Source organism: Cydia strobilella, chromosome 4 (genome assembly GCF_947568885.1).
Source record: "Cydia strobilella chromosome 4, ilCydStro3.1, whole genome shotgun sequence".
NCBI classification, from domain to species: Eukaryota; Metazoa; Arthropoda; class Insecta; order Lepidoptera; family Tortricidae; genus Cydia; species Cydia strobilella.
The window spans coordinates 2,070,743-2,088,468 of NC_086044.1; the positions used below are offsets into that span (position 1 = coordinate 2,070,743).

The window sequence follows — 17,726 nt, forward strand, 5'->3', positions numbered from 1 at the left end:
TTAACAAACACATTATAATATAGGTATAGATTTACTGTGTGTTATCACACTGTCTTTACTTATTTTAACAAAAAAAAATGTTCGGAATGTTCGTCAGTTGTTCCGAACTGTCAAATTTTTGTTCCAACTGACAGGCCGGTATCATCCGGCGGACTGACAATCAGTGGGCTCCTTCAAGACTAGTCCGCGCAAACAGTCGCTGGCATCGGGTGTTATTTCTATGTCTAGTTTTGTTTGGCCGGCCGGTGTGATAAGAGAAGCGCTCAGTTGCGATTCACTGCAATCATTATGTTGTTTACGAATTGGATGTGTACCTAAGTATTGTATTGTATATTTAATTATGTAAGTACTGCGGAACGGAGTATCGAGACAAACCATTCTGGTTTAACGATGCTCTTTATCAAATATTATGTAATTGTATCTCTAAATAAATAAAAATTAAAATGTTTCTCGAGTAGTTAATTTATTTATAATTTTAGAAATTTAATTTGGTGCTCTGTTAAATTCTTTCTGTAGTACCTGGATATCGAACCATAGTCCCTAACGAAAGTCTCATTAATTTGGGAACATATTTTAATGCCATAAAGTTTGGTACATAACGTAACTTTGCATTTCACAAATCCAATATACGATATTTAGCGGGTGCGTTTTAATTTTAATTAAATATATTGGATAATAAATTGAAATACTCAGTTAAATAACATTTGCGTTCCCACCTCATAAGAGCAATGCAAACTAAGGGCCGATATTCAAATGGAATGTCCCAATGATTCTCCTGTTGCTCCCCGCGGATCAAAAGGGTCCTAAACTTGTTGAGTTAATTAAACTTGACTGTTAATCGCACCCTAAACAATTATGTAATCGCTATCCCCTATGCCTCTTCACAAATTGCCGGTTGACATACCCTCTGAGGTTGATGAGCGTTTAATGACATCACATCTAAATAATGTACGGTGAAGTTTTGGGAATGTAATGAATACATTTTGAGGTTTTGATTATAGGGGGAGCGTAATAAGTAATCTTGTTAATAAAGGAGTCATTGATATAAAATTAGCAACATAATTCCTGTCAAGGGACGGGTAAATTGTATAGAAGGTACGTGACGTGACTGCAGCGAGAAACAAGTGTAGACAAGAAAAAGCGAGCTTCAAAATACTTAAGCTTGATTGAATTGCTAAGGTTGAAGAAACCAAGCGACTCCTAGACCTATTTGTAAAAGCAATGGAAGGACAAAAAAACAACAACAGTTAAAATATGAGTAACAGTATAAAAATTGGTGACTTCCTAGTCCTCCAGAATCCCCTCTTTTAATGATCTTCCCCTTAATGATCATTCTTTTTAGTTCTGCGACAAGTGGTATCGACTGATTATACGTTACTTTACGTCGGCATTGCATGCAAAAGCACGATCAGCCTGCATTGTTGTATAAGAGCCCTACAGAAGAGTGCCACGACCTAACGTTCAAAAAGAAAAGAAAATTTAATGACGTCGAATTCAATTTTGAAGGGCAAAATAAAAAAGTCAATTTTACAGTAGATGCTGATGAATTCGATTGAATTCAATTTATTGGAGTTGTATATCGAATCGAAAGTAGCTTGAATCATCACAGAGTCAATGGCAAGAGAATTATAGAAATGATCAAGGAGCACATATCCACAAAATGGATGCCAGATGTAGTGGTCTAGCGGTGCTCCGTACAAAATGGTGGACGATATAAAGTTTATGTTAAATCAATAGGACTAGCCGCTAGCTAGCTCTAGTCTCCAGCCGCAACCTATACGATTTATTCGAAATACGAAACACGCTGAGGTAAAAACGGAGACAGACAGATTTCCCAGACTATCAAATAATAGAGCCAAGTAAAATGGTATGCTAAATCAAACCCAACAAGCATAAAATACGCAACATTAATTTAAAAATAACATTGACATAGCAACCAGACACCTAATGAAACGACGCCGGCGGCTAGTTTCGCCGGAAAAGTTTGCAAAACTTTTCCGTTTCCATCAACAAAGTTCTTACATAATGCCAGCAGTTTATGACAGGGGGAGTTTGTAGCTCAGGCCAAATTAATAGGTCTAGATTACACAGGGGGCCGGGGTGCAGACAACCCTAACTCCGACTGTCTCTCGATCTCCCTTTCAGGAGGTTAAGTAATACCGGTAGACCACGTGTTCAGTGTCAAGATTTGAATAACCGGTATCGACGCCCCCACCCCTTGAATCGCCGGCCGGCGTTTCTTTGACGTTAGAGCTTTAGATTTAATGAGGGTTTTTTAAAGAAATTGTGGTTTGACGTCCAAGTTCAAGCCAGTAGATCACCGTAAAAGCTATAGTGATGTTGTTGTTGTTGAATATTGAATATAAAACCACACAAGTTTTATATTGTATAAAAGTAGTTTAGCACCAGAGATTAGCATAGATTCGATTATAAATAAGTGCATTAAGACATTAAAGATAACGACGCATTTGTAATTTGTCTTTTTCCAGTATTCAAACCAAAATTGCTGTTGATGCGTAAAAGACCAAATCTTCCAATTATTCGTAGCTAAAGCAAAAGGTTGAGAACTTCTGGAAAGGGAAGAAAAATAATACTAACGAAGACCTTATCTTATCTGTAAGGCTATCTAAACAGTCAACAAATGGGCTTTAGTCTCCGTTGTGACAGCGGCCGGCGTCGCCGGCTCGGAACAACACGACCGGCGTCCGGCCGACTCCTAACCTGCAGGCAGGACCGGTGCTCTGCACGAGTGGCAGAAGCACTGCATCACCGAGTCCCGAACGAGTCCTATCAGCATGGTGAAGGATTTAAATTGACTATCTAACGGAACAGAGTCGCGGTGCGGGCGGACTGCGCGACTCTCGCCCGGAAACTGAGCCGCGCCGGGGGGTGTCGGTCGATAGCTACGCCCCGCGCCTCGCCGCCCGCCCTGCGGACCCACCCGCCACCCCATGCGCTGCCGCCCCTAACCTAACTTGATAACCCGCACAAGAAAATAAGCCTACCAAATGGAAAAATAATGTCACCCGCGACATCTATTACGTTACTCGTGCCCCTCAAACGATGGTGAGACGGACCAACCCTTGCACCTTTTTCTTTTATGGTTATGGAAGTATTAATGTAAACTCTTGCAAACACCCTAAGCTGATGTTCACATCGGCGCTGAAGAGGCGGGTGTAAAAGTAACATGAAAGGCTAATACGTTTTAGTTTACTGAAAGCAAACTCAATTCGCAGCCGGGAGGCCTAAGGTCGGGGAAGACAAAACTAATTTAAGGGCCACCCAGACTCGTGCGGGTCTCGATGGGCTCCTCGGTCATAAAAACAGCGAGTGGGGGGAGGCCGGAGGGGGCACCATGCGGAGGTTCCGCCGCCGTCTCGGCGCCGCCGCCCGCAGCCAATTAACGGCCAGCATGCCACGCTGAATTTGTTTCGCCACTCGAATTGCTTCCGATTGATTTCCGGTGCTCGACAACCTTCATCAATGAATTTACTAACACCCTCTCAGTTATCCAGAGCACTTAAAATTGTCGCTCCGATTAACTGCCGGGGAGTGAGTTAGGTTTCCCAGTGAACCGGATAATTTCCCGGTAATTCCGGTTTTTTTTTTTCTTAATTATGATGTAAATGAAAACGTAAGGACTGCAGTGGTGGTATAACCTCGTGCACCGGTAACACGGCTGTGGTGCGGCGGATCGATGCGACCAACAGCCCTAAGTCCGCGTCCCCCTGCGGTAATAACTGGAAATTCCAGCACCGAGGCACACAGACATTGCATACACGTTGCTACGGGAATACCGCTCCTGGCGTCCGCCTGACTGACTGCCGGTTGCGATCGCAGCCATGAGCCAACACCTAATAATTGTTACGTTCATTAAGGAAGTTAAATGTTTCACAACTCTGAATCATTGCCACGGTACGCGACAAGAAATCGAATGTGTCATTTCATTGATATTAGGATAGCCAAAGTTGAGAAGTTGAGAAACCAAAGATTCTTAAAGTTGGGTAACACTCCATCAAAAACACATAAAACGTAAAGCCTGTCAACCCCTAGAATGCAGTAGGAAGATTATATCACGGCGGTGATAAATTAGTTTCCTCAATAAAACTTTGTCTGTGATACCCGGGGGATACGGTGACTAACACAGAGCAAATTTACAAAGCTACGGTAAGAAAGTCAATAATAAAACTTCGGCAGGTTTCGGCACTTTATTTATACAGGATTTCTTTACTTTTTTATTTTGCGTAGCATGCATCATCACAGGCCTTTGCGTCTATTGCAGACCATTTATGCATTGCTGTTTAGACAACGGGTTTGGTGACCTGACTGTTTGGGCCGATGCGCGAGCGGCACGACTTCCCACATTTTTGGCTTCCAGAAAGCTCATGCCACCTGAGGTTCCAGTCCCGGTTTGCTTTCTGCGACACCTGCTAATGCTCTCTAACGCATTAAACCAGGCTTGGTCGCATAGCCTTCTCCCCTCCACAACACGCTTGCGCCATCCATCATGGTCTTCAGCTAAGGTGCTCCCAGGCATGGTGGTCGATTTCAAATGCTGACGTGTTTAGCTTAACAGTGATTAAAGCGCAGCATCGTCGAGGTATTCTAGAGGTTTCCATCCGGTGCACGTGCCCCAGCCATCGCAAGCGTCTCTGTTTGAGAAGAGCGGCAAGACTGGGCAGCTGCGCTTTTTCAAGAACCCTTTGATTTGTCACTTTGTCCTGCCAAGTTATGGCTAAAATGTTGCGTAGGTAGCGCATGTGAAAAGTGTTGAGCCGTCGCTCCTGTTTTGCATAGCTCGTCCAGGTTTCTGCATGCTCCGTACAAGAGTATACTTAGAACGCAAGTCTGATATACTATCATCTTGGTTCTAACAATGAGATGTTTGTTACACCGCACCTTTAAACGTAGCCTCCCGAACATGGTCGCCGCTTTGCCAATACGAATCAAGCGACAGATTGTTCGAGCATTAAAATACATATAAATAAAACTCCCGAAGTGAAAGGTTAAGTGTAAAAAAAAGCGGAATGAATATATGCGTTCACATTCGTGAAAATGTAACTTATGTCACACACAAAACCATACAAACATATTTCAGACAAAAGAGATAAACATGACACTTGTATTTGTCAATACAAGTTACAAATACATTCATTATTTCTTGTAAAAATCGTTTGAAAATTAAACATCATTGCGTTGCGACTAAGTCAAGCGAATTAAAATCAAGTGGCGCCCAACGTGGGACCGACATTAATAATTCCATCTCAACCTATTATTATACTAGCGGTGCATAATGTATACTTTCCTCTTTCAAAGAGCGGCAACAAGTTGAGTCACGTGCCGGCTGGATTTGGCTAAGAATATAATTTGGAGGCGGCGGCGCGCGTCCGCCTGCGACTCTACCCGTATCGATTTTGCCTTGTTTTAGGCTTTGTTTAAACATCGCATCCCGGCGTTATGACAGGAACACAGCCTACAATAATATCGTTCAGCGCTGTTTCTTACTACCCAGTTTAATACGAAACTTGATGAATAGATACTTTACTAGGATTACTTCTAGGGATGACAATCTAATATCTGTACATGAAGTAAAGCACGTAAATAGTAATACGTGAGTCAAATAACTTGAACAACATATTGTGTACTGCGGAACACGAGACACTTTCAAGAATATTAAGTACGAAATATGGCTTTGCGTGTTTATGGAGATGATGATCAAGAAAATTCGATATGTATTGAAAATGTGTGGTATGCCAAACATACTTAATGTATCTCATTAAGTATGTATGTCTCATTAAGTCAACGAACGGCAGCACGATTTTACTTGAACAAAAAACATTAATTAGAACCTGACTGTTAAGGATTATTCTCGTCGTGATGAACATCACGTTCAGCCATAAGTAATCAAAGTTCGAGGGGTACGTCGTTAATATTGACGAAGGACTTCAAAACAAAATTATTTGATACAAAGCTATCTTTGATCATAATTTCAAATTAAGATCGCGTGGAGCTAATGAGATGAAACTGTATAAAGTTGGACAGTGTTGACTAAATAAACATATAACTTCCAATATTATTTTGGGGACAAATCCAATCGTGTATGTTTGTGATTCACTACCGTGGGGACAGAATTTCCGCATCTGGATGGCGAAACTTTGCAAGGTTATCGGAGAAAAATGAAAGAGGCGTCCCTGAAAATGAATTTATGGAACATTTCGCGATTCATTTAGGCAAGACGTTTTGTAATTCAAATCGGGGCTTTCAATGAGCCGGTTAATAGAGACGACAATTTTTCTATTCCGTCAGTGGCAGATTGTAGGGCGATCGCTTATCTCATTAATATTAAAAAGAAATCCATACCTAGGGGTATCGTCCCCGTAGGTTGGCGAAACATCAATTGGATATGACTTTCAATATCAAGTGGGGTCGGTTCCGAGTCTGAGGGGTAATATTGCTGAATTATAATGACGCACGCTTTGTATTGCCGGCGTCTTTATTGCGGTTGTTTGTTTTGCGCTATTGGATTCAATCTCAAAGCCAAACTAGATCCTAATAAGATCTGACACGATTGTAGCGTAATTGTAAACGTTAAAGTGTAATTTCATAAACCGAGTGACATTTTATGAACGTTTATTTTAACAATGTCATAATCTAGAAGGGAAGAAAGAAAAAAAAGACATTATTATGCGAATTACTCATTAATTGAATTTTTACCAACGGCTACTGAAAATCTAACGTCCCACCAACACATCTCCGATTTCGTACAATAGGTTTTTTTTTTTCATGTAACTGTTTGTATCAAAAAGAAGAATAAGTATCCCAAGAAGTACATTATTACATTAACAACAAAATGGGTTAAACTTTTTACAGAAAAGGGAATATTCTTTTTCGAGCCGAGTTAACATTGCAGTAAATCTCCGTAAGTCATAACATCTGTTCGTTTAAAAGCATGCAGTAAGAGCCTTAGCGTGGCGCCATAAAAACGTCGAGACAACCGCCGTCGGCGGAGCCCGTAAAACAAATCACGCGCTACGGGTCGATCAAGCGCCGTGCGCTTAAAGAGTATGCACGAGGAAGGCTATCAAAGCAGGAGAAGAGAATGGAGAATGTCAGTAACACATTGGGAATGGTATAGACAAGATAAAGCTTCCTGACACAGTGTACTACTTAAAGGCAAACTCAAATCCAGATAATAGGTATCTGCTGAAATGTTTGACACTTAATTCGAGTTTCTAAGATAAAAAATAGAGTCGGACTCGCCCACCGAGGCTTCCGTGCATTTTTATTTTTTTACTAATTTAGTTTTCTGATATTAAGTACTTGCCACATTCTTTTTTTACGTTAACTTAGATTAGAAGTTAGATTTTTTCGCAGCTTCAAGGGACCGTAGACCCGAGTATTTATATGGTTTACATTTCAAATCGATAGCTTCACGCGTTCGCGAGATAAAGGGTCTTGACAGACAGATGAACGGACGGACGAATGGACGGACGGACGGACAGACGGACGGACAACAAAGTGATTCTATAAGGGTTCCGTTTTTTCCTTTTGAGGAACCCTAAAAATTAAATCCTAAAAGCAGGCCATGGCGCCATGAAGCTGCATGGGAGAACATGTTTCATAAACTGGGTCTTTGAAAGTTTCATGACATTAGATGAAAATATAAAATTTCTACTCTAGCAGAACATGTACATTGCGCGAGTATGTAATATTTCGAAGTCCTTTCAGTAGAGAACAATCTCTCGTTTGAAAATGTTCACACCTATGCTCCCCAAAGCTCTTTAGCATCTTTAAACCATTTATAACCAACGTAAAACCTTAATTACTCGTAAACCAAGGGGAATTTAAAACCAATTCCAATCTGGTAATATAAATCAAGACCGCAGCTCACAGGCAGGTCAAATGAAACCAGATATTTAAAGCCGTATCAGTCTGCCCCCTGCGGTCAATTGTAAAGTGTGCATGATATCAGACTCGAGCGAGAGACAACTCTGAAACTTAGTTAAGAGTTGAATAAAAGGAGGCAGATAAAGTGCATTGACTTAGGTACGGCTTTGCACTAATTTCGGCCGTCATGATATCAATTTAATAGACCCATTGGGGATATCCATTAGAAAGTGTTCCTGTGATTGTGAGTGATGAAGAACGTTAAGCTCGCCACCGCGCAAAGTGGACGCGTTCAGGTTATTGATAGATAAGGCCACGTGTTGTACGGTTGCGTTCGCTGACTGGCCAGACCAGCGCTGACTTTAGGGTTAGCATTATGCTGATGGGGGACCATTTCGTGGTAAACTATATACTTTATGTTTTAAATATACTTTTTTGTAATACGTTTGTATGAAATGCAGTTTGCCATGAATAAATGAAATTATTCTTATTCTATTCTCATAAGGGTCAGGTTAAATAGATAAATGTTTCATTAAAATTGTGAAAATAATATCGTAAACGATTTTAAAAGACTTTCAATAAAGATAATGTACATACTAGTAGAATGCAGTTTTCTGAAATTAATGCATCAGAAGATTCAGAAGTCACGAAACTCAATGCATCATTTTATCACGCAGCCGACAGTGCTGCTCTTGGATAAGTAAAGAAAAAAAGGTAAAACAAGCATCGTTATCTTTTTGACGACCGGTCTGGCCTAGTGGGTAGTGACCCTGCCTGTGAAGCCGATGGTCCTGGGTTCGAATCCCGGTAAGGGCATTTATTTGTGTGATGAGCACAGCAGGGACCGGACAACCCTTTCCGCGATAAAACCCTTTCAATGGGCAACACGGCTAACACATTGAAAGACTTTCCCTTTTGAACTGCAAGCCCATTCATACCCTTACCTTTGACTAACCCTTACCGAAAAGCTAACCAAAAATAAGGCTAGCTCTTAATAAGGGTTACCCTTATCTTTAAGCGCTTTTTATAAAGGTTTCCCTTTGCGTGATCGAGACAGGATTAGTACATATCTACGGTAGTGTATGAAAAGGAAAGAAAATACGTGCCTAGTCAAAGAACGCCGCCGTCGCCGCCGACGATCGCTCGGATTCGAAGTAATGTGTGCTTTATGAACAAGGTAGATGAATTAAATTAGCACGCTTATATGCTAAAAGGGAAGCCCTTTATAAGGCTAACCCTTATAAGCAAAATGCAAGGTGTTGGTGAGCGGATGATAAGGGTTTTGTAAGGGTATTTGGGCTACCGATTACTCAAATGTGGTAGCTTTATATAAGGGTTTTTAAAAGCAAAACAAAGGGTTTCGTCTGGCAAAGGGTATGGTGAGTTAAGCCTTATGAAATACCCTTATAAAACCCCGATAAGCGATAGCGGGCCGGTCCCTGGAGCACAGATATTTGTTTTCCTGAGTCATGGTTGTTGCCTATGTATTTAAGTATTTATATATATCGTTGTCTGAGTACCCATAACACAAGCCTCTTTGGGCTTACCGTGGGCCTTAGTCAATCTGTGTAAGAATGTCCTATAATATTTATTTATTTAAAAGCCTGCTTACAGACAATACAGACGTAAAACTACATTAAGAGACTAAACTTGGCCTACAAAAGCGTTCCAATAGGGAATATTACGCGAAACTCTGCGTAGGTGGCGCCACTACCGCAATCTGAGGGTCTATCGCGAAACAAGAAAATCTAAATTTCGTTATCTAACATCTCGTTCACTTGCATATTCGAGCGATAAAGAGGCAGATAGCGAAATTTCGGATTCCCGTTTCCCGGTAGGTCCTCTGTAAAAAAATCGGCTTGATGCATCAATGTCATATTTTATTATATCTGAAAACTTATCAAAAACCTGTTAAAGGTATAGTATGTATAAGTTACTCTATGGTTTACTAAAAAGGCTAGTGCTACACTCTGATGGCAGAACATTGCAGCAATATCCCCTAATAATATATTTTAGTGGTAGTGTATACATTGTTAGTCTCTAATTGTACTTGTAAATAAATATTGTAAATATTACTATTATTATAAATATTAATATTAATATTGCAGGACTCTCAGCTCTGGCTTGCCTTCATTGGCTGCCCAGAGAGGAGTCGCTAGAGCTATATGCTCCAGGGGTGGAAGTGAAAGATGCATAAGACGCGAGTTGGCACAGTGGCTGGTAACAGCCACTGGGTAGAAAGCGGCGCACACCTCTCGACACCCCTGAGCCGCTCACACCGGTGTTGCTCCTGGTCGTCTTCACGACGGCAGTTTCAGGGGCCCATCTAGTCAGCGGCGAGTCACCGCCTGCCTCGATAACGTGTACAACATTGTTATGGCAGGTGTCCGGACCTCTCAGCAATAGCCCAATCTTTTGACCAGCCAAACTTCAACACCATAACCGGCACTCTTTTCCACTGTTTTTATAATAGCCCCTACGCCTGTTGGAACCGATTTACGGGTATCTATTTGTACCCGTGAATGGGTTCTAGCAGGTGTATTACATAACAGCAAACTTCTCCAAAGGGCCTCTACGTGTTGGATCTGTATCCCCACGCACGCCTATCAAATGACCGGGATGTATATACCCGTGAGTTTATATGAGATACAAATAATAATAACCTAACGTAAGAAAAATAATAAATAAAGAGAATAATAATACTATGTTCTTGCAATAAATTATTGATTGATTAATTTATTTATTTTTTATAAATGTCCTTCATGTAGATATTACTAAACCATTCTAACGGTTAAAGGCTTTGTTACATAACAAATAACAACTAACAAACACAACTAGAAAACAGTTTGCCGGCCTAGACGGAAAAGTTGCGCCGCACAATATTGCGGATGTAATTTGTTCCCGGCCACCGTTCGACTTTACGGCTATATCTAATCTAAACTGAGTTCAGGAAACTACAAATAGTTTCCAGATGCTAATAAAGCGACATTTAATACAGTCATTACATTTACAGATAATGTAACTCGTATGCAGATTTAGAAAGACTATACTGATAGTTGCGGGTGTGTATTTCATGAGATCACCACGTTATCGTAATAGGTAATCTGAATTTGAATTACGTGGCTCCATAACTTTATTTTTACATAAATATGCCAGATAAAAATAAAAACCGGCCAAGTGCGAGTCGGACTCGCGCACCGAGGGTTTTGTACTTTTTAGTAAGTATTTGTTGTTATAGCGGCAACAGAAATACATCATCTGTGAAGATTTTGAACTGTCTAGCTATCACGGTTCATGAGAGCATGGTGACAGACAGACGGACAGCGGAGTCTTAGTAATAGGGTCCCTTACCCTATGGCTTTTACCTTTTGTGTAAAACGATATACTTAGATTACTTTCTTTAGATGAGGGTAGGTACAGGTAGTCAATGGCATAAATATATATACATTCCTAAAGCTTCAAAAATATGTGTACGCTTACTTAAGTCGTGTTCACATACTTTTGAGCCATTTGTCTGTATCGATATTTTTGCCTTCCAGTCGGTGCCCTAACCACGGACCGGCCCGCTATCCCTTATCGGGGTTTTATAAGGGTATTGCATAAGGCTTAACTCACCATACCCTTTGCCAGACGAAACCCTTTGTTTTGGTTTTAAAAACCCTTATATAAAGCTACCACATTTGAGCAATCGGTAGCCCAAATACCCTTACAAAACCCTTATCATCCGCTCACCAACACCTTGCATATTGCTTATAAGGGTTAGCCTTATAAAGGGTTTCCCTTTTAGCATATAAGCGTGCTAATTTAAGTCGTCTACCTTGTTCATAAAGCACACATTACTTCGAATCCGACCGATCGTCGGCGGCGACGGCGGCGTTCTTTGACTAGGCACGTATTTTCTTTCCTTTTCATACACTACCGTAGATATATACTAATCCTGTCACTTTCACGCAAAGGGAAACCTTTATAAAAAGCGCTTAAAGATAAGGGTAACACTTATTAAGAGCTAGCCTTATTTTTGGTTAGCTTTTCGGTAAGGGTTAGTCAAAGGTAAGGGTATGAATGGGCTTGCAGTTCAAAAGGGAAAGTCTTTCAATGTGTTAGCCGTGTTTAAGTGTCGCCCATTGAAAGGGTTTTATCGCGGAAAGGGTTGTCCGGTCCCTGGCCCTAACATAAGTATCCACTTTTCTATACAATTAGTATGGTGATGTGGACCGATCGAACATGTATATGTAAGTATAATAAATATATCTTTAACGCATCTAGTCGAAATGGTTTTTACTTCATTTTATGTTATTTGCTACTTAATAGTACGCATTGGCATCTTTTTTTCAAACTCCTCTACTCGGTTGATCTAAACCAAAGAGGATATAATAAGATGGTGCGGTACTGTCATAGTAAATTTTGTAACCACTGTAAATTCACTGCCATCTATCGACATACTTTAAAACTAAAAATGAAGATATATAAAAATACAATAAAATGTATTTAAACATGGATAAATGATTTTTTTATTTGCATTAATTATTTTTATATGATTTTGACCCGTTCTTTTACTGATATGCGTTAAAATTATAAATAACAAACGAAACCGTCAACGCCCTCTATACGAGAGTAGGCCAAAACTAGTGGCGCCATCTGATCGAGAATCAAATTTTCGTGATTTTCGAGGCACGTTTTTTCCTCAGACTGTATCCATCTATTACGGAGTTATATCTATCTTTGTCTAAATTTAAAGTTAATCACCTACCTCACCTCCTTAATATATTAAACTAAAAAAGGTCATAATCACCAAAATCGATTGTAGTCGCGTGACCAAAAGTCAATACTTAGTGTAGTTTTAATGACAGAACAGCATGAATTGTTTCATAGAGCTGGAATAGCTTCAATCGATACTACACTGCATTGCATTAGTCACCCGCGGAGTGCAATACGGCCTGAAAGCTGCCAGTCAATCAATCAATCAAACATTTATTCAGCAAATAGGCCACAGGGGCACTTTTACAAACAATAAAATTAACCCAAAATTACAAAAAATAATTACATAAATATAAATGTTAAATTACACAAGAAAAAAAAACTAATAAAAACTATACCAATAACAGAAGTACTAAAATTGTTTAGAGATGTAAAAGTCTCTAGGTGTCAGATATCATATCATATTATATCATATCATATTTTATTCACAATATTTATAATATTACATGTCATTTTTATATTGTAAAATAAAATATTCATTCTAAAATAAATAATAATATTTAGGTACATTCGTAAAAAAACTATAACAATTTTGTAATAATACAATTGATACTAAAGCTCAACATTCAAGAATTCGTCATAGCTGTAGAATGTGTGTTCGAGAAGCCAAGCCTTCAGTCTAGCTTTAAAGCATTGCAGCGACGGTGACGAGGTGACTATCTCCGGCAACCTATTATATTACAGTAGGACCCATTATGTGGGTCAGCTTATTGGACCTTGCTAGTCTACGTTTTACCGGGAGAAGTTGGTTAGGGTTCCGTAGCGTGCAGGCTGAGTCGGCGCGTTTTTTATATTGAGTCAGGTTGGTAATGTTGGTATACACGTAAATAGCGACTTGTTGAATCACTATTGACGGCAGAGTCAATATACCCAGTTCTTTAAAATACGCTTTCGCGGAGGTATTAAATGTATATAATAATAAAAAAGATGATCAGTGCCACTCGCCACATCGATGCGTTATGTAAATAGCTGTTGTAGAACTTGTAGTTGTAATAGTTATTATTAGCTGTTCGGGATGTTCACTCGAAAAAGCCCTTTAATAAAGATTAAAAAAAAAAGCTGTTCGGGGTCATCCATTAATTACGTCACACGAACTTGACGATTTTTTGACCCTTCCTTGTCACCAGGGGTCGGAAACCGGTATTTGCTCCATACAAAAATACCGGTATTATTACGTTCTTTTTCGTTCTTTTGTTTATAATTTCATTTTTAATGGGACGTTTTATTAATGCAAAATTGTTTCCTAAATACATGATTCAGTCCTACGTAATGAGCATAAAAAAATTCAAAATATTGGGCTATTTCGGGGTTTAAAAAAAATACCGGTTCCGAGCCCTGCTTGTCACACCTGGACCACCTGGTCACATTTGGGAACTTCCTCCCCCTGTGTGACGCTGACGTCACATATTTGGCATTTTTGTCTTTAACGAAATTAGCAATTTAAATAAAATATTATTATTTTAATAAAAAAAATATTTTTAATAAAAGCAATATTAGTAATTTTATGACATGAAATCGATTAGGAATAAAAAAACACGAAACGATTTACTACAGTATAACCCTATTATTTAACTGTACAGCGAATCCAAAAAAATACAAACAATGTTTGGAATTGGAAACAAGTGAAAGTGACGTCACAAAGTTTGTAACTCCCTCTCCCCCTTGTCACATTTTCTTGACCCCTTCCCTCCCCCTAAACGATGTTATTAATGGAAGACCCCCTAAGAAATAACACTGGATCTGCAAAAAGTATTCCAAGTACTTATTTTCCCATCTAAGGAAAAAGGCCTCATGCGGAATTCTCATTTCCTATGACCTTAGAGCGAATTGCTTATCTCATCAATCACCGGTCAACGTCTTGTATCCAAACCGTCTGTTATTGTTGACTCATGAGTCATATGTAACGGTCGTGCCGAATCTGTTTATTCTCCGCGAAGCTCATTTTGGGACATAACACTATCAACAGCTGAATAATTAACTTGTTAATTAGAGCTAAATTGTCTATACTGTCATATTATATGATGTTTTTATCGTGTCTAATCTGTAGGTCTACCACTTATCTCAGGCGGTTGGCAAAGAAATTACGAGGTCATTTTCTAGTAGAAGGTAGCTTGAATTTGTAGTCAGTGTATTTGAGGTTTTATATGAGTGCCTGTTGCGAATTGAACCCACGCCGTAACTCCAACCAAACGGAAACTGAAAACATATAAGCTTCAAAAATTCAACAATGCAATGCATACACAAACATGGGCATCTCAATTATGGCAAGGGGAGCAAATATTAATGCATTTCGTATTCATATTAGGTTGTATATAGACTGAAATAATCAAAGAGATACATGCGAGAACGAGATACAATTACAGAAACACACGCCATAGAGTAAGTATTCACCCCATTCCAGTGTTGGTACGTAATGGAAATTTTCTAATATCAAATTTAATACTGTTGATGACTATGATGAATGATGACTCCCTCAATTTGTTATATTCAAATCAGTGCAAAGTTAGCTTAGACGGACTACATACATTGGCATACGACATCATTGGTTTTATGCCCTTCACGTGATCAACCGTTTTGGGCACATTCCAGCGAATGTGTCTGGATAAATTTCTCTAGAGACGTAATAATTTTGACCCATAACGGGGTGGCAATTCCATTTGCAGACTGTTTTATCTGTAAAGCAAATTGCTGGAGCGTAAGTGAAATCCGGCTATAAAACTAAAAAGAAACAAATTTTCGCAAGTTTCTACCAAAAACGGCGCGAAGCTGAAATTAGAAACACTTTCAACCGAAACGTTGAGGCATTTCATATTTATATGAAGACACGTTTGCCCTCTTTAAAATTTAACTTGATTTATTTGTGTCGAATGTATTTATATTTATTGTGGCGTAAATGCACCTAGTCATAAAACTAGTAAATATAAACTCCGAAGACAGAGACCAGATGACATAGATGGTCACGTCATAATTAAAATGGTTGTAATTCGCAGATTAGAACCTCACAAAGACGATAAAAAACTAGTAAAAGCGCAATTCGTTGGAATTATACCTCTGCTAGCCATAAAGTATGAATTAATAGTCCGCTGGTTAGGTTTGGGATTTGACTTTGAGAAAGTATTTTATTGCTTTTCTGTGGGAGTACTTTGTTCAGAGCAGGGCCTTATGATGTTCAGAGCCTCTAAAGGGGTCCACTGACTATCAGTCCGCCGGACGATATCGGCCTGTCAGTTAAAACAAAAATTTGACAGTTCCGAACAACTAACAGGCCGATATCGTCCGGCGGACTGATAGTCAGTGGGCCCCTTAAAATATAGTCGTGCAGTAATTCTGCGTTTGTTTCGGATTTATAATTTCATTGCAATGAACAAGTTTCATTATTATCTTATAATGAGCTTAAGAAAGAGACGATAAAAATATTGTTATTTATAAAAGAAATTCCAGAGATGAAATTTTGGGTCAGATTTTGACGGGCTACGAAAGGAGCAGCCATTTTTCCAGTCAACGAAATCCTGAATCCGAAACTGAATGAAAATAGGTTTCAATTTAGTTGATGGCACAATTAAAAACCGTTACAAATTAACCGTCGCGTCCACTGATGTCATACACGCCGTAATCGGTTCAATTATATTTCAGAATTAAATAGCTCAATGGCTTTAAAAACATTTGAGTCAGTGTTTAGTCAATAAAAACTTTTCATGATCACGATTTATAAATGTAACCTATAATCTGTCTGTGTCTATCGGCTTTTATGAAACGCGACCTTGGCACGCTAAAAGACCAGCTAATGACAGAAAAAGGTTTAATGTTTTGTAACGATAAAACATAAAAATATGCCAACTTAGAGCGCACCGTTTTTCAGTGCTATAGAAATCAGGGAAATAATGTAAAGGAATGCAAACAAACGAGCAAGTCAACTCGACTTTGATTCTATCTATTCCTATAGCATTTACTTAATAAATTATACAATAGGTACTTGAAAATCCTTAACTCCAATAACTCTTATCCTAATTTGAGAACATTGTTTTGTCCAATCTTCCATAACAATGGTGAAACGATGCGTACAATTCCCTGTTCAATTTGTCTTGTAAGACAAAGTGTGGGTGTGGGTGTCACATAAAAGAGAAAGGAATTCATTATATTTATCAAGACATTAGGAAAGCAACTTTCCGACAGTACATCAGTAGTACTTATCTACATATAACGAGCGTCAGATGAAGATCGACCAACTCCGAAATACGGGGCCAGGGTGTGGCGTTTGGTTTGATACTGTAAAGAAGATTTTGGGAATTGTTCTATCTAATTGGTTACGTCAGGAGTCTTAGTTCAACACTTTCAACTACTGTCTTAGTTTCACGGCATACCTATTTATCATCGCAAACATATGACACACGTTCCAGTTCCTTAATCCGTAGAAACCTACTGTAAATTTAATGTAGTCACTATAACTGGTGTGACCCGCCATTGTTTCAGGGATTACTCATTATGGACATGTACAACATGTACACTGCTATGGTTCTTGACTAGGGATAAGGAATATTAGAACACTACACAGTACATATAAGGAATATCTGTTATTCAAACACAATGTATGTTGTAAATGAATGAATAAATGAAATGATTAGCTCTAATACAATAGATATTAGCGGGAGAGCTAAAGACATCGGATGAAATGAGTGGGTCAATAATAAAGATTTACAGGAACACTCATATGACGGCACAAACATTTTCGTACGAGTTGGAATGTACATATTAAATATTTCATTTGTGTCCCGTGTGTCATGCATGAGGATATACTTATAGGTATAATGACTGCTTTAAGAAAACCAGATTAGAAACATGAAAAATAAAATTACAACCTAATTATATAGTACACTGTGTGATAAAAACGTAAATAAGCCTCTTTGTTTTGTTTACACGTCCTTAACCGCAAGTCCAAGTTCATTGAACCAAACAAAACGCACACCTTGTTGTGCGCAAACGCTTGCTGCCCTACAAACACGAAACGACGTAACGCGGACGGGAACCGGGAACTTACAACTGAATTCTACCATTTACTCGACGGTCAAAAAAGGGGGTATTTT

At 39.1% G+C, this 17,726-nt stretch overlaps 1 protein-coding gene across 5 annotated transcripts in view; it reads right to left on the reverse strand.

The window, feature by feature from the left end:
* The window catches only part of LOC134740491 (stathmin), a 53,374-nt gene that overhangs the window by 20,948 nt on the left and 14,700 nt on the right, over nt 1-17,726 (reverse strand). For 2 of the 5 annotated variants that reach the window (XM_063672987.1, XM_063672986.1), the window contains exon 1: nt 2,722-2,885. The exons of 2 other annotated variants lie outside the window; for them this stretch is intronic. In XM_063672987.1, coding sequence (XP_063529057.1) covers nt 2,722-2,797 — 76 coding nt within the window. In that variant the 5' untranslated portion in view covers nt 2,798-2,885. Of the gene's footprint in view, nt 1-2,721; nt 2,887-17,726 lie in introns of those variants that run through there. One more of the 5 variants, XM_063672989.1, reaches the window with a different exon arrangement.